The following is a 26,692-nucleotide window of genomic DNA, read 5'->3' as shown; positions in this document are numbered from 1 at the left end:
AGCGTGTGCTGCCGTCATCCCAGTGCATGCGCGGGGGGGGTTCTTCTCCGCGCCGGCCATAGCGGAGGTTGACACCGGCCGGTGTGGAGGGAAAGAGTGCCCCCACGGCACAGGCCCGCCTGCGTGTCGGAGGGCCCCGATCGCGGGCCAGGCCACTGTGGGGGCACTCCCCGGGGCCAGATCCCCCCGCGCCCCCCCCCGAGGACTCTGCAGGCCGCCCGCAGAGCCAGGTCCCGCCTGTACGGACCTGGTTTGATTTACGCCGGCAGGACCGGCCGAAAACGGGCTGCCTCTCGGCCCATCGCGGGGCGGAGAATCGCTGGGGGGGGGGGGGGCACTGCCAAGGGCTCGTAATCGGCACGACGCGATTCCCGCCCCCGCCGAAAAACCGGCGCCGGAGAACTCGACAGCCGGCGGCGGGGCGGGATTCACGCCGCCCCTCGCTGATTCTCCGAACCCCCACATTTTTTTTTAGGCATGTTTTAACATGTGTAAATTTTGATCACATTTCGGGTATGTATAGTAAAATGGTGTAATTATTTATAACTGTGTAATTGAATTATATGTTTAATAAATCTGCCTGTCATTTTTAAAAAAATATATATTTTATTAATGTTTTCAAACAGAATTTTTCCACTTTACAAATCAACATAAAAATAACACAATAGCTAATAAGTAACATTATTTAAATAAAATAGTGAACTAACAAAGTAACAAAATATAGTGCTCCCCCCCTCTGGGCTGCTGCTGACGATCTATTTTCCCTTAACGTTCCGCGAGATAGTCAAGGAACGGTTGCCACCGCCTGGAGAACCCCTGAACCGATCCTCTCAGCGCAAAATTCATTCGTTCCAGCTTAATGAACCGTGCCATGTCGTTTATCCAGGCCTCCACGCCGGGGGGGTTTCGCTTCCTTCCACATAAGTAGGATCCTTCGCCGGGCTACCAGAGACGCAAAGGCCAGAATATCGGCCTCTTTCGCCTCCTGCACTCCCGGCTCTTCTGCTACCCCAAATATCGCTAACCCCCAGCCTGGCTTGACCCGGACCTTCACCACCTTTGAAATCACCCTTGCCACGCCCCCCCAGTACTCATCCAGTGCCGGACACGACCAGAACATGTGTGTGTGGTTCGCCGGGCTTCCCAAGCACCTCCCACACCTGTCCTCCACTCCGAAGAACCTGCTCAGTCTTGCTCCCGTCATGTGTGCTCTGTGTAGAACCTTGAATTGTATCAGGCTAAGCCTGGCACACGAGGAAGTGGAATTTACCCTACTTAGGGCATCAGCCCACAAACCCTCCTCAATCTCCTCCCCCAGCTCTTCTTCCCATTTTCCTTTCAGCTCCTCTACCGGCGCGTCCCCCTCGTCTCTCATCTCCTGATATATTTCGGACACTTTGCCCTCCCCGACCCATACCCCGGAAATCACTCTATCCTGGATCCCCTGTGTCGGGAGCAGCGGAAATTCCCTCCCCTGTTGCCTCGTAAACGCCCTCACTTGCATATATCTGAAGATATTCCCCGGGGGCAACTCATACTTTTCCTCCAGCGCTCCCAGGCTCGCAAACGTCCCGTCAATAAACAAGTCTCTCAGTCTCCTAATTCCTGCCCGATGCCAGCTCTGGAACCCTCCGTCCATCCTTCCTGGGACAAACCTATGGTTATTCCTGATCGGAGACCACACCGAGGCACCCGTCACCCCCCTGTGTCGCCTCCATTGCCCCCAGATCTTTAAGGTTGCCACCACCACTGGGTTTGTGGTATACCTTTTCGGGGAAAGCCGTCACCAGCGCCTTTAGGCTCGTTCCTTTACAGGATGCCATCTCCAGCCTCTTCCACGCCGCCCCCTCTCCCTCCCTCATCCACTTACAAACCATCGCCACATTGGCGGCCCAGTAGTAGTCGTCCAGATTCGGCAACGCCAGTCTCCCTCTGTCCCTGCTGCGCTGCAGGAACCCCCTCCTTACCCTCGGGGCCTTCCCTGCCCACACAAAACTCATAACACTCCTGTCTATTTTCTTGAAGAAGGCCTTCGTGATCAGAATGGGGAGACACTGAAACACGAAAAGAAACCTCGGGAGAACCATCATTTTTACCGCCTGCACTCTGCCCGCCAGTGAGAGCGGCAGCATATCCCACCTCTTGAAATCCTCCTCCATCTGCTCCACCAGCCGCGTCAGATTGAGTTTGTGTAGAGTTCCCCAGCTCTTAGCTACCTGAATCCCCAAATATCGGAAGCTCCTTTCCACTCTCCTTAACGGCAGGGCGTCTATTCCACTTCCCTGATCCCCAGGGTGTACTACGAAAAGCTCACTCTTCCCCATATTTAGCCTATATCCCGAAAAATCTCCAAACTCCCTCAATATCTGCATAACCTCTGTCATCCCCTCTACAGGATCCGCCACATATAGCAGTAGGTCATCTGCGTAGAGTGACACTCGATGTTCCTCTCCCCCTCTAACCACCCCCCTCCATTTCTTAGAGTCTCTCAACGCTATGGCCAGTGGTTCAATTGCCAACGCGAACAGTAATGGGGACAGGGGGCACCCCTACCTTGTTCCCCTATGTAACCGAAAATACTCCGATCTTTGCCGATTTGTGACTACACTTGCCACTGGGGCCCGGTATAGGAGTTTGACCCAACTGACAAACCCCTCCCCGATCTCAAACCTCCTCAACACCTCCCATAGATGCTCCCACTCTACCCTATCGAATGCCTTCTCTGCATCCATCGCTACCACTATCTCTGCCTCCCCCTCCGCTGGGGGCATCATTATCACCCCCAACAGCCGTCGCACGTTGACATTCAGTTGTCTCCCCTTTACACCCTGTCTGGTCTTCATGCACCACCCCCGGGACGCAATCCTCGATCCTCGTCGCCAGCACTTTTGCTAGCAACTTGGCGTCTACATTCAGGAGTGAGATAGGCCTATATGACCCGCATTGCAGCGGATCTTTATCCCGTTTCAGGATTAGTGATATCGTCGCCTCCGACATTGTCGGGGGTAGAGTCTCTGGCCTCGTTAAAGGTTCTCGCCAGCAGCAGGGCCAACAAGTCCACCTATTTCCTGTAAACTTCCACCGGGAACCCGTCTGGTCCCGGGGCCTTCCCTGCCTGCATGTTCCCCAGCCCTTTAGTCACCTCATCCACCTCAATTGGCGCCCCCAGACCTGCCACCTCCTGCTCCTCCACCCTCGGGAACCTTAATTGGTCCAGAAACTGTTGCATTCCCTCTTTTCCCTCCGGGGGTTGGGACCTAAATAGCCTCTCATAAAAGGTCTTAAACACCTCATTTACCTTCCCTGCTCTCCGCTCCGTAGTTCCCATTTCATCCCTGACTCCCCCAATTTCCCTCGCTGCTATCCTCTTGCGAAGCTGGTGGGCCAGCAGCCGGCTCGCCTTTTCCCCATATTCGTATCTCATCCCCTGTGCCTTCCTCCACTGTGCCTCTGCCTTTCCTGTGGTCAGCAGGTCAAACTCCGTCTGAAGTCTTCGCCTCTCTCTATATAGTCCTTCGTCCGGGGCCTCCGCATATCTTTTATCCACCCTCAAAATCGCCCCCACTAATCTCTCCCTTTCTTTGCCCTCTTTTTTCTCCTTGTAAGCCGTAATGGAGATCAACTCTCCCCTAACCACCGCCTTCAGCGCTTCCCATACTACCCCCACCTGGACCTCACCATCATCATTGGCCTCCAGGTACCTCTCAATGCATCCTCGCACCCTTCCACAGACCCCCTCATCTGCCAATAGTCCCACATCCAGTCGCCAGAGTGGGCGCTGTTCCCTCTCCTCTCCTAGTTCCAGATCCACCCAGTGTGGGGCATGGTCTGAAACGGCTATGGTCGAATACTCCGTTCCTGCCACCTTCGAGATCAGTGCCCTGCTCAAAACAAAGAAATCTATTCGTGAGTATACCTTATGGACATGGGAGAAAAAGGAGAACTCTTTGGCCAACGGCCTAGCAAATCTCCACTGATCCACTCCCCCCATTTGCTCCATGAACCCCCTAAGCACCTTGACCGCTGCCGGCCTTCCGGTCCTGGATCTAGACCGATCTAACCCTGGATCCAGCACAGTATTGAAATCCCCCCCCATTACCAGGCTTCCCACCTCCAGGTCCGGGATACGTCCCAGCATCCGCTTCATAAATCCCGCGTCATTCCAGTTCGGGGCATATACATTTACCAGCACAACCTCCTTTCCCTGCAGTCTACCACTCACCATCACATATCTACCCCCCGTTGTCCACCACTATATTCCTAGCCTCGAACGACACCCGTTTCCCCACCAATATCGCCACCCCTCTATTTTTCGCGTCCAACCCTGAGTGGAACACCTGTCCCACCCATCCTTTCCTTAACCTAACCTGATCCGCCGCCTTCAGATGTGTCTCCTGAAGCATGACCACATCTGCCTTCAGTCCTTTTAAGCGCGCGAACACTCGGGCCCTCATAATCGGCCCATTTAGGCCTCTCACATTCCACGTGATCAGCCCCCCCCCCGACTAGCCATCCCCTATACTCGGCCAGTCCCCCGTCCAGGTCCCGCGCACCCACCCGTCCCCCAGGCGGCGCCCTCCCGTCCCGACCACCTCTTCTCTTGCCAGCTCCCTCTCGCTCCCAGCAGCAGCAACCCAGTTGATCCCCCTCCCCCCCCGCTAGATCCCCATCTAGCATGGTTACTCCCCCCATGATGCTTCCAAAAGTCAGCTGACTCCAACTGACCCCGGCTTCCCCCGCTCCCTCCTTGACCCCCCCGTGCGTGGAACTCTATTCCTTCTTGCGCCTATCTTCCCGCCATCATCTCCCTAGCGCGGGAAAAAAACCACGCTTTCCTGGATCGGCCCCGCCCCCCATGGCGCAGCTCCCCCATTCCCCATCCCCCCTCTCAGTCCCTTTTGCCACCGGCGCCCACATTTCTCAGTGTCCCCCCGTCAAGAGGAGAAAAAATCCCTGTCTATCGTCCCGATACTGTGAACCTCCCATTCCCCAATTTACATTTCTATGCATCGACCTCGTCGTCTCCCCCCCCCAGCATCAGTCCCTCAGTTCTGGTCCAGTTTTTCTTCTTGGATGAAGGTCCATGCCTCATCCGGCGTTTCAAAGTAGTAATGTTTGCCTTGGTGCGTGACCCACAATCGCGCCGGCTCTGCATCCCAAACTTTATTTTCTTCTTGTGAAGCACCGCCTTGGCCCGATTAAAGCTTGCCCTCCTTCTCGCCACCTCCGCACTCCAGTCCTGATACACTCGTATCACCGCATTCTCCCACCTGCTACTCCGTACCTTCTTGGCCCAGCTCAAAACAGCCTCTCTGTTGGTGAAGCGGTGAAATCTCACCACTATCGCCCTTGGTGGTTCTCCAGCATTTGGTCTCCTCACAAGGACCCGGTGAGCCCCTTCCACCTCCAGGGGGCCCGAGGGGGCCTCAGCTTCCATTAGCGAATGGAGCATCGTGCTCACATAAGCCCCAACGTCAGCTCCCTCCACTCCCTCGGGGAGACCCAGAATCCGGAGGTTCTTTCTCCTCGGGCTGTTCTCCAGGACTTCGAGCCTTTCGATACACCTCGTGTAGCGCCTCGTGCGTCTCCATTTTTACCGCTAGGCCCAGAATCTCATCCTCGTTCTCAGATGCCTTTGCCTTCACCCCACGGAGCTCTATCGCCTGGGCCTTTTGTGTTTCTTTTAGCCCTTCGATTGCCAATAACATCGGCGCCAGCACCTCCTTCTTTAATTCCTCCACACACCGTCGGAGGAATTCCTGCTGGTCCGGGCCCCATGTCGTCTAGGCTCCATCCGCCGCCATCTTGCTTCTTCCTTCTCTTCTCTGCCGCTGCTCCAAAGGATCCTTCGCAATCTGGCCACTACCACCGATCCTTTCCATACACACCCGGGGGGACTCCTTCCTTCGTCACCCCACACTGGGTTTGGTCCGAAAGAATTTCCGTTGGGGCTCCCCAAAAGTCCGTTATAACGGGAGCTGCCGAAACGTGCGGCTTAGCAGTGCATCGCCGCAACCGGAAGTCAAAATCTGCCTGTCATAAATGAAAAAATTTAATAAAAACATTTTAAAAACATAAATAATTAAATAAATGCTGGCCCAGCCAGCGATGCCGTGAATGAATAAAATAAAGCACCTTAAACATTCCAAGGCATCCCACAGGAGCAGCGCTGTCACAATGAGCCATGTGCGTTTCAGCCAATGAAGTGCTTTTTTTGAAATGTGGTCACTGTTGTCATGTAACTGAGGCAGCCGGAGCGGCATGGTGGCGCAGTGGTTAGCACTGCTGCCTCACGACGCCGAGGTCCCAGGTTCGATCCCGGGGCTGGGTCACTGTCCGTGTGGAGTTTGCACATTCTCCCCGTGTTTGCGTGGGTCTCACCCCCACAACCCAAGATGTGCAGGTTAGGCAGATTGGCCACGCTAAATTGCTCCTTAATTGGGAAAAAATGAATTGGGTACTCTAAATTTATTTGAGAAAAACTGAGGCAGCCAATTTGTGCAGAACCATAAACAACAATGTGTTGATGACCATAAATACGAATGAGGGACAGGGGTAGGCCATTGGCCCCTCGAGCCTGCTCCGCCATTCAATAAGATCGTGGCTGACCTGATTGTAACCTCAACTCCATATTCCTGCTGACCCCCCGATAACCTTTCACCCCTTTGTTAGTCAAGAATCTATCTATCTGCCTTAAAAATAGTCAAAGATTCTGCTTCCACTATCTTTTCAGGAAGAGAGGTCCAGAGACTCGTGACCCTCAGAAAAAATTCTCCTCATCTCCGTCTTAAATGGGCGACTCCTTGGGCGTCATTCTCCGCCGGCGGGAGTCTCCATTTTGCCGGCGCCCGGGGGTTTCCCGACGGCGTGGGGGTGCCCCACAATGGGAAACCCCATTGACCGGCCGGTGTTACGGAGACTCCCGCCGGCCGGTCGGCGCAGAAATGTGGCGGGGCGGGTAGGAGAATTTCGCCCCTTATTTTTAAACCGTGACCTCCAGTTTTAGATTCTCCCACAAGAGGAAACATCCTCTCCACATTCACCCTGTTAAGATCCCTCAGGATCCTAAAGGTTTCAATCAAGCCTCCTCTTACTCTTCTAAACACCAGTGAATACAAGTCCAGCCTCGCCAACCTTTCCTCATAAGACAACCCGTCCATTCCAGGTATTAGTCTCGTAAACCTTCTCTGAACTCTTTCCAATGCATTTACATATTTCCTTATATAAGCAGACCAATACTGTACATAATACATTGCGGTAACAATGTTGGGACTGTACTACAGACCTCCCAACAGCGAGCGTGAGATAGAGGTGCAAATATGCAAACAGATTATGGAAAGATGTAGGAGCAACAGGGTGGTGGTGATAGGAGATTTTAATTTTCCCAACATTGACTGGGATACACTTAGTGTTAGCGGTCTAGATGGAGCAGAATTTGTAAGGAGCATCCAGGAGGGTTTTCTAGAGCAGTATGTAAATAGTCCAACTCGGGAAGGGGCCATACTGGACCTGGTATTGGGGAATGATCCCGGCCAGGTGGTTGAAATTTCAGTCGGGGATTACTTTGGGAATAGTGATCACAATTCTGTAAGTTTTAGAATACTCATGGACAAAGACGAGAGTGGTCCTGAAGGAAAAGTGCTAAATTGGGGGAAGGCAATTATACCAAAATTCGGCAGGAGCTGGGGAATGTGGATTGGGAGCAGCTGTTTAAGGGTAAATCCACATTTGATATGTGTGAGTCTTTTAAGGAAAGGTGATTAGAGTGCAGGACAGACATGTCCCTGTGAAAATGAGGGATAGAAATGGCAAGATTAGGGAACCATGGATGACAGGTGAAACTGTGAGACTAGCTAAGAGGAAAAAGGAAGCATACATAAGTTCTAAGCGACTGAAGACAGACAAAGCTTTGGATGAATATCGGGAATGTAGGACCAATCTGAAACGAGGAATCAAGAGGGCTAAAAGGGGTCATGAAATATCTTTAGCAAACAGGGTTAAGGAAAATCCCAAAGCCTTTTATTCATATATAAGGAGCATGAGGGTAACAAGAGAAAGGTTGGCCCACTCAAGGAGAAAGGAGGAAAGTTATGCGTGGAGTCAGAGAAAATGGGTGAGATTCTTAACGGGTACTTTGCATTGGTATTCACCGAGGAGAGGAACATGACGGATGTTGAGGTTAGGGATCGATGTTTGATTACTCTAGGTCAAGTCAGCATAAGGAGGGAGGATGTGTTGGGTATTCTAAAAGGCATTAAGGTGGACAAGTCGCCAGGTCCGGATGGGATCTATCCCAGGTTACTGAGGGAAGTAAGAGAGGAAATATCTGGGGCCTTAACAGATATCTTTGCAGCATCCTTGAACACGGGTGAGGTCCCAGAGGACTGGAGAATTGCTAATGTTGTCCCCTTGTTTAAGAAGGGTAGCAGGGATAATCCAGGTAGTTATAGACCAGTGAGCCTGACGTCACTGATAGGGAAGCTGCTGGAGAAGATATTGATGGATAAGATCTATTCCCATTTGGAAGAAAATGGGCTTATCAGTGATAGGCAACATGATTTTGTGCAGGGAAGGTCATGTCTTACCAACTTAATAGAATTCTTTGAGGAAGTGACAAAGTTGATTGATGAGGGAAGCGCTGTAGATGTCATATACATGGACTTCAGTAAGGCATTTGATAAGGTTTCCCATGGTAGGCTGATGGGGAAAGTGAAATCTCATGGGATCCAGGGTGTACTAGCTAGATGGATAAAGAACTGGCTGGGCAACAGGAGACAGAGAGTAGTAGTGGAAGAGAGTTTCTCAAAATGGAGAACTGTGACCAGTGGTGTTCCACAGGGATCTGTGCTGGGACCACTGTTTGTGATACACATAAATTATCTGGAGAAAGGTATAGGTGGTCTGATTAGCAAGTTTGCAGATGACACTAAGATTGGTGGAGTAGCAGATAGTGAAGGGGACTGTCAGAGAATACAACAGAATATAGATAGATTGGAGAGTTGGGCGGAGAAATGGCAGATGGAGTTCAATCCGGGCAAATGCGAGGTGATGCATTTTGGAAGATCCAATTCAAGAGCGAACTATACGCTAAATGAAAAAGCCCTGGGGAAAATTGATGTACAGGGAGATCTGGGTGTTCAGGTCCATTGTACCCTGAAGGTGGCTGCGCAGGTCGATAGAGTGGTCAAGAAGGCATACGGCATGCTTTCCTTCATCGGAAGGGGTATTGAGTATAAGAGTTGGCAGGTCATGTTACAGTTGTATAAGACTTTGGTTCGGCCACATTTGGAATACTGTGTACAGTTCTGGTCGCCACATTACCAAAAGGATGTGGATGCTTTGGAGAGGGTGCAGAGGAGGTTCACCAGGCTGTTGCCTGGTATGGAGGGCGCTAGCTGTGAAGAGAGGTTGAGTAGATTAGGATTACTTTCATAAGAAAGACGGAGGTTGAGGGGGACCTCATTGAGGTCTACAAAATCATGAGAGGTATAGACAGGGTGGATAGCAAGAAGCTTTTCCGCAGAGTGGGGGACTCAATTACGAGGGGTCACGAGTTCAAGGTGAGAGGGGAAAAGTTTAAGCGAGATATGCGTGGAAAGTTCTTTACGCAGAGGGTGGTGGGTGCCTGGAACGCTTTGCCAGCGGAGGTGGTAGAGGCGGGCACGATAGTGTCATTTAAGAGGTATCTAGACAGATACATGAATGGGCAGGGAGCAGAGGGATACAGATCCTTAGAAAATAGGCGACAGTTTTAGATAGAGGATCTGGGTCAGCGCAGCCTTGGAGGGCCGAAGGGCCTGTTCCTGTGCTGTAATTTTTCTTTGTTCTTTGTTCACTCCAGATGTGCTCTCACTCGTGGGCTGTATAACTGAAGCATAACCTCCCTACTTTTATCTTTAATTCCCCTCACAATAAACAATTACTTATCTTTCCTAATTACTGTGTACCTGCATGTACCTGTACACCAACCTTTTGTGATTCATGCACTCGGACACTCAGATCCCTCTGTACCTCAGAGCTTGGCAATCTCTCACCATTGAGATAATAAGCTTTTTTATTCTTCGTGACAAAATGGACAATTTTAACACTACACCGTCATGACAGGTCATCGTTTTTTTGTGATTGTGGTGGCTTGAGATAGACAGGCCGGAGGCTTCCAGTGTAAACCTAAGGAGTTTATTGTAGAAGACAGTGGGCTAAACAGCTGGCTGGTAATGCAGAACAATGCCAGCAGCGCGGGTTCAAGTCACGTACCGGCCTCCCCGAACAGGTGCCGGAATGTGGCACTTGAAAATGAAATGAAAATCGCTTATTGTTACAAGTAGGCTTCAAATGAAGTTACTGTGAAAAGCCCCTAGTTGCCACATTCCGGCGCCTGGTACAGGAATTGAACCGCTGCTGGCCTGCCTTGGTCTGCTTTCAAAGCCAGCTATTTAGCCCTGTGCTAAACAGCCCCTACTTGTGACAATAAGCTATTGTTATTATTATTAAAAGGCCAGTATGTTGCTGGCACAGAGCAACTATATACGGGTGTTAACTCCCCAGCTCTGGATCTCACTCTGCCCGGGCCCCCAGCGCCTCGGCACTGCACTGTCACGCTATTGGTCGGGGTTCGCGTGCTCCGATGTGATTGGCCCTGGAGCAGTCACATGGGCCGCTGAGCCACTCTCTTAAAGGGGTGGCGCTACCACAGTGATGTTGGTTGAGGGATCAATATTGGCTAGGACACCAGGGAGGGCCCCCCCTGCTCCTCTTCAAACTGGTGCCCTGGGATCTTTTATATCCACCTGCGAGGGCAGTTTTAACGTCTCCGCTGAAAGGCAGCTCCTGCGACAGTTCAGCTGTCCCTCAGTACCGCACTGCCTAGATTTTTATGCTCAAGTCTCTTGAGTGAGAAACTGTCTGTATGAGATTGCCAATTAGGGGAGATTGGTCTATTGCCAAGGTCCCCTTAGTCTTTCCAAGAAGAGGCCTTACAGGTAGCAAAAAAAGGACTCTTTTGATCACACCAGACTGAGCTGCATTCAAACTCAGATGGCAGGGAAGGACCCAATCCACTGTGTTGTCCAGTCCCCCATCCAAAAATAATTACAAATCATTTAACACAAATATTTTCCTTCCTCTGTGCAGAAACGTAATTGTAACTGCTGATTTAAAAAAGACATATATCTCCTTCCCCTCCACATCTGTGTTGACAAGAACAGCAGCCAAGAGTAACATCCATGAGTCTGAGTTGAGTGTGTGCACACGACTGATTGTAGCCAGGAATCTGGGGCGAAATGCATCCAGGATAGATCCAAGTTTAATCACCTGTCCATAAATTTGCTTCTGTCAACACACCTGGGGAACATTCAATCCGAATCCAGTGGACCAAAGTGGATTTCTTTGCTCAGCAACCCTATACCGTTTCAAAGCAAGGCCCAGAGTTTTCATAGAATTTTACAGTGCGGAAGGAGGCCATTCGGCCCATCGAGTCTGCACCGGCTCTTGGAAAGAGCACCCTAACTAAGGTCCACACCTCCACCCTATCCCCATAACCCAGCAACCCCACCCAACACTAAGGGCAATTTTGGACACTAAGGGCAATTTATCATGGCCAATCCACCTAACCTGCACATCTTTGGACTGTGGGAGGAAACCGGAGCACCCGGAGGAAACCCACGCACACACGGGGAGGATGTGCAGACTCCGCACAGACAGTGATCCAAGCCGGAATCGAAGCTGGGACCCTGGAGCTGTGAAGCAATTGTGCTGTCCACAATGCTGCCGTGCTGCCCATATTGCTCTATCGTTCTGGAATCTGCGTTTGTAACCACGGAGGACAGAAGAAGCAAAAGGAACCTTTATCTTACTGAGTGCCTGCAAGGTGATGAGCTTAGCTGGGAGATCAGCCTAGATATAGTAGCAAAAGGCCAGAGGTAAATGTATTTTGACCTCCTCCTGTCACTGGACTGGTTATACATTTTGAGCGATTGGATTAATATTTCGTCCCTTCTCTCCTGATTCGTGCTAGGATACATTTTTATTTATTCTTTCACGGGATGTGTCGTTGGCTAGGCCAGCATTTATTGCCCATCCTTAATTGCCCTTGAGAAGCTGGTGGTGAGCTGCCTTCTCTAATCTACTGCAGTCCCTGAGGTGTAGGTACACCCACTGTGCTGTTGGGAGTTCCAGGATTTTGACCCAGTAACAGGGAAGGAACGGCCGATTGTATTCCCAAGTCAGGATGGTGTGTGGCTTGGAGGAGAACTTCCAGGTGGTGGTGTTCCCATGTGTCTGCTGCCCTTGTCTCTTTAGGTGGTAGAGGTTGCAGGCTTGGAAGGTACTGTTGAAGGAACCTTGGTGAGTTCCTGCAGCGTAACTTTGTGGATGGCACCCACGGCTGCTATGTGCATCGGTGGTGGAGGAAGTGAATATTTAAGGTGGTGGATGGGGTTCCAATCAAGCGGGGCTGCTTTGTCGTGGATGGTGTTGAGCTTCTTGAGTGATGTTGGAGCTGCACTCATCCAGGCAAGTGGAGAGTATTCCATCACACTCCTGACTTGTGCCTTGTAGATGGTGGACAGGCTTTGGGGGCTCAGGAGGTGAGTTACTTGGCACAGGATTCCCAGCCTCTGACCTGCTCTGGTAGCCACAGTATTTATATGGCTGGTCCAGATCAGTTTCTGATCAATGGTAACCCCCAGGATGTTGGTAGCAGGGGATTCAGCGATGGTCATGCCATTGAATGTCAAGAATAATGGCACAGGTATTGACAGCTCTCTCCTAACCTCTCATAAGTAACTGCTCCTCAAGTGTGAGTCTTGGGTAAAGACTAGCAGTTATTCAGCCTCAATGCAACACTTAAACCACCATGTACTTGACATTCACATAAATGCACTTCCAACATAGGCCATCGTATAGCGATCGGGGAACGGCCCTTGGTGAGACTGCTCCCTGGACCCTTTGTAGGACCACTATTGCCATCTCGCCCACAACTGGGTGGAGGCTGGGAAATCTGAGTCCAGAATGGATGACAAATATATCAACTGATCCACGGGGAGGCAAAAATCCCAGCACTTTTATTGACATTTTAGTTTTCAGATCTTAGAAACCAAATCAACTTGGATCATTGTTTTGAGTTTAGGAAGTTCGGAATTGAAAAACTGCGTGAAGTGTGGATCTCAGTTGGAAGATGCTAATTTTCGAAGCTCAGTCCGGTTCCATGACTGTTTTACATTACATGTGTTGTGTATAAGTCTATGACTAGATTATATTTTTTAAAAAGCACTTTATTTATTTATTCATATATATATGTTTGAATATACATAACACACACACACACATATATAGTCTCTGACTGTGTTTTACATATATGTAATATAAAACATATATAGTCTGTGACTGTTATATATACAAAACATATGTGCATGTATATATATATATACCTTGGGCGGGATTCTCAGACCCCCTGCTGGGTGGGAGAATCGCCGGGGGTCGGCGTGAATCCCGCCCCCGCCGTCCTCCCAATTCTCCCGCCCCCCCAAAAACCAGCCCGGCGTGAGTCGCGCCGCCCGCCTTGGAGAATGGCGGGGTCCGGCGCGACTCAATGGGTGCCGGGGCCGCCCAAATTCTCCGGCACTCGATGGGCCGAAGTCCCGCCAGTCTGTAGCCGGTCCCGCCAGCGTAAATTGGAGTAGGTCCCTTACCGGCGGGACCTGGCGGCGCGGGCGGGCTCTGGGGTGCCCCCACGGTGGCCTGGCCCGCGATCCGGGCCCACCGATCCGCAGGCGGGCCTGTGCGGTGGGGGCACTCTATCCCTCCGCATCGGCCGCTGTGGTCCTCCACGATGGCCGATGCGGAGACGAACCCTCCCGCGCATGCGCGGGGATGACACCAGCACGCGCTGGCGCTCCCGCGCATGCGCCGACTCGCGCTGGCCGGCGGAGGCCCTTCGCGCCGGTTGGCGTGGCGCCAAGCCCCTATCCGGTGCGCCAACCACTCCGGGGCGGGCCTAGCCCCTGAAGGTGCGGGGGATTCCGCACCTTTGGGGCGGCACGACGCCGGAGTGGTTCACGCACTCCGTCCCACCGGGACCCCCGCCCCACCGGGTAGGGGAGAATCCTGCCCCATATATATAGTCAGTGACTGTTATATATTAGCACCTGCCTGTCTTAATCCTGAATATGTAGAATAGATTTTAACTGTATAAATGGATTTTATCTATAAAATGCTGCTACAGCGCTAACTATAAAACGTTCCTTTTTGGAAGGAGTACCACATACGCGAGGCCCACTCGATGGAAGTCTCTATGCCAAAGTGAAGAAAAGAAGTCCCAGCACTGGCACTGCCAATGGCAGCCCATTAAGCGTTGTGTCTGTCCACCGTGGGCACACCTTGTCTGTCAGCACAGACTCGGGTCACTCCACTGCTTCAGTGAAGACAGAAGAGCACAGTATCAGCATGAGGCAAACTCCATCGCAAGTAGAAAAGGAGCAGTTGGATCAACTTCTCAGTGGGTTTGGAATGGCTGCGGTGAAGAATATGCACAACGTGACTACGCAGCCTGGGACAGCCTCGCAGAGCCGTGCCAATGGGCGACCTGTCCCCAATGAAAGGGAGACGGACATTCTGGATGATGATGACGGCTGCGAGATGAATCGGTTTGCCACATTACCGAGAAACATTCATCATACTGCCCATCCCTATCCTTTCAAAGCCAGCCATCAATCGCCAGAACACAGAATACCTGGATATAGCCACAGTCCTGATGAGATTCGAAACAATATGTACTATAGGCCTGATTTAACCCTGGACCAACGAAGACCCATGTATGAAAGGAACATGCCACAAATGAATGACGTGGGCCTGGAGGCTAGGCCGCACGATTCTTACGCCCATGCGAAAAACATAGACAACCTTCACCATCAGGCTGCAATGTTGGAAAGAATGAATTACCAAAGACCACGCAATGAAGTACTTCAGGTATACTCGCCCATGTTCCATCAGTATCCTTGCGCGGAGAGAATGCCTCAAGGTCCTATCCATCGAGTAAGACATCGAGATGATGTCCAGAGAGATCATGATCTGAAAACAAGCAGGAACCGGCTACTTGATTACCGTCAGGTAGAAGGTCTCCTTGATGGACAGCATGTACAGTTTCTTGAGCAAGACCCTTCCGAGATTTTGTCTCACGGTTGTGCCTGTCGGAACTGTTCCTTAAAGATGTCAGAAGAGGAGCTCGAGAGATCGGCAGCAGCGTTTAACACGCTCAAATTGGACCACGACTCCTTGTACCAGCAGCACCCGTGTCCTCCTGATCCAGATATGTGGCAGCATGAGCATTTGAAGCCACATTTGGTAAACCACCCTATAAGAAATGGTCAGGCACCTCCACCACTTCCTTTACTGATGTCTGAACATTCATACAGCCAGTACCCGAGAGGACACGGATACAGCCCATTCAGTTATAACCATGTACACGCCAATATTCCAATACCAACACCGATGGTGCACACGTATCCCTCTCAGATTTCACCCTCCTCTCATGGACAGTTTCAGAGAGGTATGGAAGGTTCTCCAGAATCACTTGCTCATTTCCTAAGGTATCCGGAATTCAAATACAACCCGGATTATCAGCAACATTCACACTGTAGTTGTCCATACGACCATTATCAGGAGCAACACTGTGCCAACAGAAACTGTGAAGGTTTCCCAGGTAGCCCTCTCATGTCATCCTCGGTGCTGGGGCCCACTGCTCAAGGCCCACAGAGGCCTGGTTCAACGTCACCAGGAGCTCTGAGTTTATCCCAGCTTCCATTGAGAAAGCCAAGTGTCTGTGACCGAGCAGCAAGAACAGCAGATGGCGGTCAGCAAAGTGAAGAAGCCACTCTTCTGCATCAATCATCTGGTGAGTAGCTACCAAGGTAAACCGCATCCCTTGCCTGTTTTACATTATTTAAATTGATTTTAAATGCCTCTCTGAGGCATATTGAAGATCTCTGACTGACAAATCGATTTTAAAGCAACTGGATATTTCTCACATCTAATATCCAAGACCATTATGATTCATACAGTACCCTGAATTGATGGGAACTGTTGGGATCTCTTAGAACTAGTTGCACTGCCACTGACAAATGGGGTGAAAGTGTTACTGTGGGTTACACAATTTGTCCTGGGGGTTATTTTGCTGAAGTAAAATTAAAGCAATCATTTGCCACAAGATGTTCGAAGGCTGGCTTTTGTTTGAACAGGAGAAGGCCATTTGTGCTGGAGAAGTTTGGTGTTTTTTGTTAAGCTCACTTCAACTATTGTCCCCCTCCGTATATTCCTCAAACCCTCCCCTCTCCAGAAACACATTGAGCTGCCTCTTAAATTTATTTCTACTGAGAAATCCTCACTTTCGGGAACCGTTGATGCCAGAGTGATTGGCGCCGGTTTTCACGCCGGCATCGTGACATAGCCCCATTATTGGAGAATCACGCCCATACCAAAGCCAACAATTTGTCCAATTGATCAATCCCTTTCACCTCTTGCCAGTCTGTCCTTAATCTATCTTCACAAATTGGATTCCTAGGGAAGGATTGTCCAGCCCTTCTGAATCTTCTGGTCCCGCCAAAGGAGATTTCCACATTGATGCTCATTTAATTTTCCCCTTTGGCTGCAATCACTTTCAGCCGTATGTGTGTGTGTGTGTGCGTTAGAATGCCCTCTGATAGCCAACATGTTAAAGCCATCCAGAACATCCACAAGCCCCCTCTGTACTCCTGCCAACCCTTTTGTTTTAACTCTGAGGACGCGATTTCCCTGCCTATTTGGACAGTGTCCCCAGTTCCAATAGTTTAACAGTGTCACGTCAAAAAGCACCAGGTTCCACTGGTGCTACCAATCAAAGAACAATCATCTCATTCTTTTGGCCCTACCCATTGTGCTCAATAAATAGCAATAATGTCAAAATTAATTTCTGAAACCTGGTTTCATTTAAGCCAGACCTATTTAAAGACCGTATTGTACCCAAGTGCAGTCAGGATTTATAGAATACAGTTTTAACAAACTACATCTGTATATTATTAAAAATCACACACATTGTATTGTTCCCAAACCTTGCTTCTGATTGTCATTATTTTTGACCATATTTTTGCAATATTTATGATTGTAATTTGCTATGTCAATTCTGCCATTCAATTTTACTCAACCGACTGTCACAGTGTTGTGTCAGGTTCTGGCCACCAGGTGGCACCGTGGAGGATGTTTCTCCACTGCTGCTCCCAACTCCATTCCCATGTCGCATCCCGTTTTTAAAAAATCATCTGCCCCTGGGCAGTGCCAGAAACAATTATTGGCAGCTATAATGCATTCATTGAAGCAGAGCAGTAGCTGCAGGCTGGGACTGCAATAGGCCCCAATAAGGAACAGCAATGGAGGCTGGGTACCAGACTCATTTGGGCAGCTTTTCTGGGGTCCTGACAGGGGGCGGGGGGCAGGGATTGGAAGGCCTGGGGGGGCGGGAGGGGTGGTTCAATCAGGTGTCATCTTTGGGGCGACCCTCTGAACACAAGGTGACCAAACAGGAAGCCTTCTGGCACTGTCGCTAAGCTGCCAGCCAACACCTCCCCCCCCCCTTTTACTGGTAACGTCCTAGGGAGGAGGCCATTAATGGCCCCTTTGACGGCCTCCATTAGCCCAAAGGTCACCGGATACCTGCCCTGTTGCTGGTAAGATTCTAGCAGAGATGGATATTGATGGGCATGCTGCCATCCTCCCTAGGACGTGCCAGCCACTCCCAGGGTGCGGTGTGTTAATCTCTTGCCAATGATGTTTTTTTTAGCCAATTATGTTGTTACGGTTTGTAAATGTCATGTTAATTACACTGGTGTTTATTAATTTCAATTACATTGTCATGGTTAAGGGAAACAGGGATGGGTATTAATTGAGTACATATAAATAGGGGATGGCTGGGACACTGGGTGGAATGGGAGGAGAGTTGTGAGACTGAACAAGTCAATAAACGTTCTCAATTAAGATATGTTCTGTGTCTTGGTTTCAACTTCACAAACCAACTTGGGTCCTCTTGACAGGGTGGATATAAAATTCTTCACCTGTCCTTGAACTGTTGTCACTTACTATGAAATATGTCCAGGCACATGTACATAAGAATGACTTTGGTGCTGTTAGTTTAATGCCATCATATGACATTCCTCTGGTTGTCATTTTAATACTGTAATTGGTCCACTTATATACATCTCACTTCAAGGTGAAACCCCTCAGAGCTATTACCCAGGAAGAATCACCATCTTCAGCACAGGAGAAAAGTGAGGAAGAAATAATAAATTCACTTGCCCGTATCAAAGAATTCATCAGGACAGACAAAAATATTGCTCCTGTTATCACACGTCATTCGTGGCTATACAGGTCATAACTACCTTCATCAGAAATTGTTAAAGACTGACCTGGAACAGAAATAAAGGTCACCCACTAAGCACATTTTGTCTTCACTCCTCTGTTAGAAGTCCAACTCAACACTGATCTAGTTTCCCAGGGGAAAGAAACTTCTGTGTCTCCCAGCCCTGGAGAACTTCAGAATCCTGAGATTCAGCGGAGACACCATCGTGAAGGCATGGTCATCTGTACATCTGTATCTCACATGACTGAACCATCATCCCCTGTATACACGAGTAGCCCTGTGTCTAAAGCTGAAAGGTATGTTCCTTTTTTCTGTCACACACAAGTGCACTTTGAAACTTGATTACATTTTTTGATTTGTTCATGAGATGTAGACATCGCTGGCTCGGCCAGTATTTGTTATCCACCCCTATTTGCCCTTGAGAAGGTGGTGGTGAGCTGCTGTCTTAAACAGCTGCAGTCTGCATGGTGTAGGTACACCCACAGTGCTGTCAGGGAGGGAGTTCCAGGATTTTGACCCAAGACAGTGAAGGAACGGTCGATATATTTCCAAGTCAGGATGGTGAGTGGCTTGGAGGAGAACTTGCAGATGATGGTGTTCCCGTGTATCTGCTGCATCTGGGCGATAGAGGTTGCCGGTTTGGAAGGTGCTGTCAAAGGTGTCTTGGTGAGTTGTTGAAGTGCAGGTTAGGACAGCCTGTGTTTGGATGGTTAGGAAGGGAGTATCACAAACAATATGTTTATCTCTCTATCTTCCCAATGTCAAAACAAAGAGTCATTCGCCGTCTTCCACTCCAACTCGCTCTCTCCAGGCTGGCACGACTGCTGGCCTCCTCCGTCCTGCGACAATCAACAACCTCTTCAAACACAAGTTTAGCATCACCTAACTGCCACTCCCTAACTTATCTCACCTACACTTCTACTCTTTCCAACCTTGGCGGCTCCATCTTCATAGGATCCTCACTCCAGGCTCTTCGCAGTTATATTGTGAGCGAAGTGGCAGTATGGATGGCAGGCCTGCCCATCAATTGAAATGTCCGTGTATTTGATACCCTTTTTTTGAATGAGGAGCATCGTATAGATGAGAAGCTCTGGGAAAGAATGTGAAATTTGCATTTTTAAAAGTAATGTAGCAAGACATAGGGCAAGCTGGATGACCGAACAAAACGTAATTTGACTAAAATATAAACAGAAAATGTTGGAAACACTCAGCATGTCTGGCTGCACCTGAGGTCAGAGGAACAATTAACGTTCCAGGTCAGGGAGCTTTTGTCAGAACTGGGAAAAGTTTGAGATGTAACATGTTTGAAGCACAGTAAGAAGTCTTACAACAGCTGAAGGGGTTGGATTACGAGGAGAGGTTGAGTAGACTGGGACTGTACTCGTTGGAATTTAGAAGGATGCAGGGGGATCTTATAGAAACATATAAAATTATGAAGGGCATAGATAGGATAGATGCGGGCAGGTTGTTTCCACTGGCGGGTGAAAGCAGAACTAGGGGGCATAGCCTCAAAATAAGGGGAAGTAGATTTAGGACTGAGCTTAGGAGGAACTTCTTCACCCAAAGGGTTGTGAATCTATGGAATTCCTTGCCCAGTGAAGCAGTGGAGGCTCCTTCATTAAATGTTTTTAAGATAAAGATAGATAGTTTTTTGAAGAATAAAGGGATTAAGGGATATGGTGTTCGGGCCGGAAAGTGGAGCTGAGTCCACAAAAGATCAGCCATGATCTCATTGAATGGTGGAGCAGGCTCGAGGGGCTAGATGGCCTACTCCTGCTCCTAGTTCTTATGTTCTTATGTAACACCAGGTTAAAGTCCAACAGGTTTGTTTGGAATGACTAGCTTTCGGAGCACTGCTCCTTCCTCAGGTGAACCTGTTGGACTTTAACCTGGTGTTGTAAGACCCCAGGTCCATCCCAGTCCAACGCTGGCATCTTCACATCATGTTTGACGCAAGTACAGAGACAGGAAAAGGGGGAGGGAGGAACGATTTGAAGGGAAAGTCTAGGATCGGGGGGAAAAAAGGAGAGAGTAAATGACAAACAAGGTTAATGGTGTAAGGCCAAAGGGAGTGATAATGGGACAAGTAAAGAAGCAAAAAATGGGTCGAGAGGAGGTGTGAATGGAAAGCTTGGTGTTTGGGATGGACGGTTTGGTGTTTATAGCTAAATCCATCTAATTTTCTTTTAAAACGTAAATCATTCTTTTAATGATGCAGCAATGTCCACATTTTTTCCTATCTTAAATAGCTAGGCCCACGTAAATATAGTGAAATGTGGAGAATGTGCCAAAAATATTAAATTATTTCTGACAATACCTCCAGGAGCAGTTAAAAACCACATTAGACCTGCCAGAAAGTGAAGGGAAATAAATCACCAGCAGTTTGTAACGTGATGCCTCGGAGACATTAAAATACCTGGCGAAAAGTAAGAAATGGCTGGTACCCAAGGAGATAAAATATTTGTCACAGAACCATGGAATGGAGGAGCAGTTGAGGACTCTGGGTCTGTACTCGTTGGAGTTTAGAAGGATGAGGGGGGGATCTTATTGAAACGTACAAGATACTGCGGGGCCTGGATAGAGTGGATGTGGAGAGGATGTTTCCACTTGTAGGAAAAACTAGAACCAGAGGACACCATCTCAGACTGAAGGGACAATCCTTTAAAACAGAGATGAGGAGGAATTTCTTCAGCCAGAGGGTGGTGAATCTGTGGAACTCTTTGCCGCAGAAGGCTGTGGAGGCCAAATCACTGAGTGTCTTTAACACAGAGATAGATAGGTTCGAAGAACAAAGAACAAATAAAAATTACAGCAGCTTGATTAATAAGGGGATCAGGGGTTAAGGGGAGAAGGCAGGAGAATGGGGATGAGAAAAATACCAGCCATGATTGAATGGCGGAGCAGACTCGATGGGCCGAGTGGCCTAATTCTGCTCCTATGTCTTATGGTCTTATAATAGTTACAGCACAGAAAGAGACCATTTGGCCCATCGTGTACGTAGGTGTTGGCTCTCTGGCGGAGCAACTCACCCCCCGGCCTTTTCCCCAAAGCCCTGCTTTCTCTTCAGGTAATGATCCAATTTCCTTTTGAAAGCCCCAATTGAATCTGGCTCCACCACCCTCTCAGACAGTGCATTCCAAATCCTAACCTTTGTAAAAATATTTTTCCTCATCTTAAACTGATGTCCCCTGCTTTTGACTCCTTTCACTAATGGGAACAATTTCTCCCAATCTACTCTGTCCAGACCCCTCATGATTTTGAACCCCTCTATCAATTCTGTTTTTCCCTTGCTGTGATAAATGTATTCAAAATGTGAAAATAATTCGAAGCTGCTGTGAAAGATTTTATAGCAGGTCACTTGGAAAACTTCAAGGCAGTTAGGCAGAGTCAACATGGTTTTGAGAGAGAAAACGGGCTGGAATCTCACTTTCAGCGGCTAAGTGCCGGCGCCAACGGAGAATCCGTGGATGGATCACGATGGGAAAATATGGCGCAAACCCCTCACCGATTCCGGTACCGGTGAGGGGTTAGCACTGGCACTGAAACACCCACGGATGGCCCGGAAACCGGCCGGGTCCCGGGCCGCGCATGCGCAGGGCTGATAGCCTGCACCCGTCGCACCGGAAGACATGGCTCCGGCCGTGCTGGAACCCTAACCTGCCCACCTCGACCCCACAGCCCACCCACTATCCACCCCGCCCCCCCCCCCCCCCCCTCCAGCCCGAGCAGAAGCCCCCCCCCCAGCCAGTGGTACAGACCCCGGACGAGTGTAGTGGAGCTGGACACTGTCCGCAGCTGGCACGCCGGGTTCCTGACCGCCGGATCACACGTGGCCCGCGCCGTCGGGAACTCGGCCCATCGGGGGTGGAGCATTGCGGGTGGGCCGACTGATGCGCGCGCCGTGCATCCTGATGATGCCGATTTGGAGGATGCGGAGCATCGTGAACTGCCGTCAATCCGGCGCCTAGCCCAGATGCGGCGTTGGAAGCCATTCTCTGCCCGATCGCCGGTGCCGATTTCGGTATAGGACTAGGAGAATCCCGCCCATCACGTTTAACCAATTTATTAGAGCTCTTTGAAGGAGCCGCATGTGCTGTGGATAAAGAGGAACCTGTAGATGTGCTGTACCTAAATTTCCAGAAGACATTGTGGAAAATAAAAGCTCATGATGTAGTGGGTAACATAGTGGCATAGATTAAAGATTGGCTAGCTAACGGGAGCTTGCATAAATGGGTCATTTTCAGGTTGTCTGGATGTGACGAGTGATATCATCATAGAATTTACAGTGCAGAAGGAGGCCATTCGGCCCATCGAGTCTGCACCGGCTCTTGGAAAGAGCATCCTACCCAAGGTCAACACCTCCACCCAATCCCCATAACCCCACCGAACACTAAGGGCAATTTTGGACACAAAGGGCAATTTAACATGGCCAATCCACCTAACCTGCACATCTTTGGACTGTGGGAGGAAACCGGAGCACCCGGAGGAAACCCACGCACACACGGGGAGGATGTGCAGACTCCGCACAGACAGTGACCCAAGCATGAACCAAACCTGGGACCCTGGAGCTGTGAAGCAATTGTGCTACCCACAATGCTACCGTGCTGCCCTCGATATGCCACAGGGGTCAGTGCTGGAGCCTCAAATGTTTACAATTTAAATAAATGACTTGGATGAAGTGATGGTCGCTAAATTTGCTGATCGGTCGGAAAGTAAGTTGTGAAGAGGACATCAGGAGGCTTCAAAGGGACACAGGTTACATGAGTCGGCAAAAATCTGGCGAATGTATTATGTGGGAAAATATGAAATTGTCCATTTTGGAAGGAAGAATAAAAAAAGGCTTCTCATCTCAATGGTGAGAGATTGCCGAGCTCTGAGGTACAGAGGGATCTGGGTGTCCGAGTGCCTGTAGCACAAAAGGCTGGTGTGCAGGTACAGCAAGTAATTAGGAAAGCTGATAGAATGTTAGTGTTTATTGTGAGGGCAAGTGATTACAAAAGTAGGGAGGTTATGCTTCAGTTGTACAAGGCATTGGAGTATTGTGTACAATATTGGTCTCCTTATTTAAGGAAAGATGTAAATGCATTGGAAGCAGTTCAGAGAGGGTTTACTAGACTAATTCCAGGAATGGGTGGGTTGTCTTATGAGGAAAGGTTTGGATAGGCTAGACTTGTATCCGCTGGAGTTTAGAAGAGTAAGAGGTGACTTGACTGAAACATTTAAGATGCTGAGGGGTATTGACAGAGTGAATGTGGAGAGGATGTTTCCTCGTGTGGGAGAATCTAGAACGAGGGGGTCACTGTTTAAAAATAAGGGATTGTTCAATTAAGACGGAGATGAGGAGAATTTTTTTCTCTCACAGGTTCACGTGTCTCTGGAACTCTCTTCCTCAAAACGCGGTGGAAGCAGAGTCTTTGACTATTTTTAAGGCAGAGCTGGATAGATTCTTGATTAACAAGGAGGCGAAAGGTTATCGGGGGTCGGCAGGAAAGTGGAGTTGAGGGGCGACATTCTCCGACCCCCCGCCGGGTCGGAGAATCGCCGGGGGCTAGCGTGAATCCCGCCCCCGCCGGTTGCCGAAGTCTCCGGTACCGGATATTCGGCGGGGGCGGGAATCGCACCGCGCCGTTTGGTGGGCCCCCCCGCTCGATTCTCCGGCCCGGATGGGCTGAAGTCCCGCCGATAAATTGCCTGTCCCGCCGGCGTAAATTAAATCACCTACCTTACCGGCGGGACAAGGCGGCATGGGCGGGCTCCGGGGTCCTGGGGGGGGCGCGGGGCGATCTGACCCCGGGGGGTGCCCCCACGGTGGCCTGGCCCGCGATCAGGGCCCACCGATCTGCGGGCGGGCCTGTGCCGTGGGGGCACTCTTTCCCTTCCGCCTCCGCCAGGGTCTCCACCATGGCGGAGGTGGAAGAGACTCCCTCCACTGCGCATGCGCAGGAATGCCGTCAGCGGCGGGGCGGAAATTCCTCCGGCGTCGGCCTAGCCCCTCAATGTTGGGGCTCGGCCCCCAAAGATGCGGAGCACCTTTGGGGCAGCGCGATGCCCGTCTGATTGGCGCCGTTTTGGGCGCCAGTCGGCGGACATCGCACCGTTTCCGGAGAATTTTGCCCGAGATTACAATCCGATCAACCATGATCTTACTGAATGGCGGGGCAGGCTCGAGGGGCCGACTCTTGCTCCTGCTTTGTAGATTCGTATGTCCTGTTGAAGGTGAGCCGTGACAACTCTGTGGAAGTAATAGGCAAATAAGTCTGCTTCTTCATTCCTACAACAAGCCAAGAGTATCTAGTGTGAGAATCATACACTCCCAAGACCAGGAATCTCGGTCCATTAGTCTTCAAACGGAAGATCATGGTGTGTGCGTACCTTCAGAATGATGTGCTCTTGCCCTGTGACAGTAAGACAAAAACTGTGTTTTTATTACATTGAAAACATGGTGAGCACTTATCGACTGATATGATGACCACTGATCATTGTCTGGGTTAATAGTAGCCCAGCCTAGACATCCTCCATCCATTCCTAAAGGGTGCCAAAGGCTTGGAGTTTTCCGAGATATTAAGGGAAGGGTGATGTGACTGGAGTGGAATTAGCTTGATAGGAGTGCTGGCTTCCACTTATCTCACAGCTGCATATGTTGAGCAGAGAACGGTTCACACATGTGGCACTTTGCAGCTCTCCACGGAGCACTGGAACAACACAGATTCTGGTACACCGGCAGCCAGTTGGGAGACTGATTTTTGGCATTTATGTGGTTGTCTGTCTGATGCACTAAGCGTCAAGAACCACAAAGACATGTGAGACTTTAACTAAGGCTTTAATATACTACATAGGAAGCTTACCCGACACAGACGACCCCAGACAGAATGGGGCCGGTCCCAGAAGTGGGTTCTTATACTTAACTCCCGGGGGAGTGGCTAAGGCGGAGCTCTCCATGGCCAGGTCGGGTTACCTACCAGTGACTGAACCTCTGCAGAGCTACAGTACAATACACAGTATTACAGGGCCACGTTACACACAACTATTATATACTATGTACAATGGTAGGGAAGTACAGTGGTGTATCACCACACTGTCTCTTGCACTTTCTTCTAGATTCCTACAGAGACCATAACATCAGCACAACACATGGGCCCCTCGAGGAATAAGGGTGGACCAAACCCCCCATTCATACTGGTGTAATCAGCAATGTCAGGGGAATTATCAGTCTGCTGAATTGGTCGTCTTAACAACAGCAAAAAAAAAGCCAACGTGCATTTATATAGCACCTTCAACATAGTAAAATGTCGCAGAGTGCTTGACAAGAGCGTTTATCAGACGAACTTTGACCTGAGCAAGATGAGGAGATTTTAGGGACAGGCGACCCACAGCTTGGTCAAAGAGGTCATTTTAGGGAGAGGAGAGAGAGGAAGGAGCGGGAGAGAGGAAGGAGCGAGAGAGAGAAAGAGGAAGGAGCGAGAGAGAGAGAGAGAGAGGAGGGAGTGAGAGAGAGAGGAAGGAGCGAGAGAGAGAAAGAGGAAGGAGCAAGAGAGAGAGAGGGGAAGGAGCGAGAGAGGAAGGAGTGAGAGCGAGAGAGAGAGGAAGGAGCGAGAGAGAAAGAGAGGAGGGAGAGGGGAGAGAGAGAGGAGGGAGAGGAGAGAGAGAGGAGGGAGAAGGGAGAGAGAGGAGGGAGCGAGAGAGAGAGAGGATGGAGAGAGCGAGAGGAGGGAGAGGGGAGAGAGAGGAGGGAGCGAGAGAGAGAGGAGGGAGGGGAGAGAGAGGAGGGAGAGGGGCGAGAGAGAGGAGGGAGAGGGGAGAGAGGAGGGGGCGAGAGAGAGAGGAGGGAGGGAGAGAGTGAGAGGAGGGAGAGAGCGCGAGGAGGGAGCGAGAGAGAGAGGAGGGAGAGGCAGAGAGGAGTGAGAGGGAGAGCGAGAGGAGGGAACGAGAGAGAGGAGGGAGTGAGCGAGAGGAGGCAGTGAGAGAGAGAGAGAGGAGGGAGAGGAGGAAAGAGAGAGATAGATAGAGATATATAAGGGCATGGAGGGATTTGTAAGCAAGGAATTCAGAATTCCTGCTCCTAAATGAAAAGATGTGCCTTTGCGGCCTGTGCCTATCTAACTGTCGTGCCTGCTGATTATCCTCTGGTTGTGCTTTGTTAGTAACCATTAACAAACTCTACCCTCCGATGTTTTCTTCATGGCCTGTATCCTCCCCCCCTTCAACTTCCCCAACACTCATACACACACCCTCCTACACACACAGTATACCCCCCACACCTCCCTACACACACAGCTTCACACACCCCTACAAAAACTCACACCCCTAAAC

General features: G+C 50.0%; 1 protein-coding gene across 3 annotated transcripts in view; it reads left to right on the top strand.

Moving 5' to 3' along the window:
* LOC140405436 (tensin-2-like) overlaps window positions 1-26,692 on the top strand; it is a 377,445-nt gene that overhangs the window by 301,464 nt on the left and 49,289 nt on the right. For all 3 annotated transcript variants that reach the window (XM_072493844.1, XM_072493845.1, XM_072493847.1), the window contains exons 18-19: window positions 14,252-15,889; window positions 18,486-18,678. In XM_072493844.1, the coding sequence (XP_072349945.1) occupies window positions 14,252-15,889; window positions 18,486-18,678 (1,831 nt within the window). The remainder of the gene's footprint in view (window positions 1-14,251; window positions 15,890-18,485; window positions 18,679-26,692) is intronic.

The sequence above is a fragment of the Scyliorhinus torazame genome, chromosome X (genome assembly GCF_047496885.1).
Source record: "Scyliorhinus torazame isolate Kashiwa2021f chromosome X, sScyTor2.1, whole genome shotgun sequence".
NCBI classification, from domain to species: Eukaryota; Metazoa; Chordata; class Chondrichthyes; order Carcharhiniformes; family Scyliorhinidae; genus Scyliorhinus; species Scyliorhinus torazame.
Note: the sequence above shows the minus strand (reverse complement) of the source record. Positions and strands in the feature narration are given on the sequence as shown.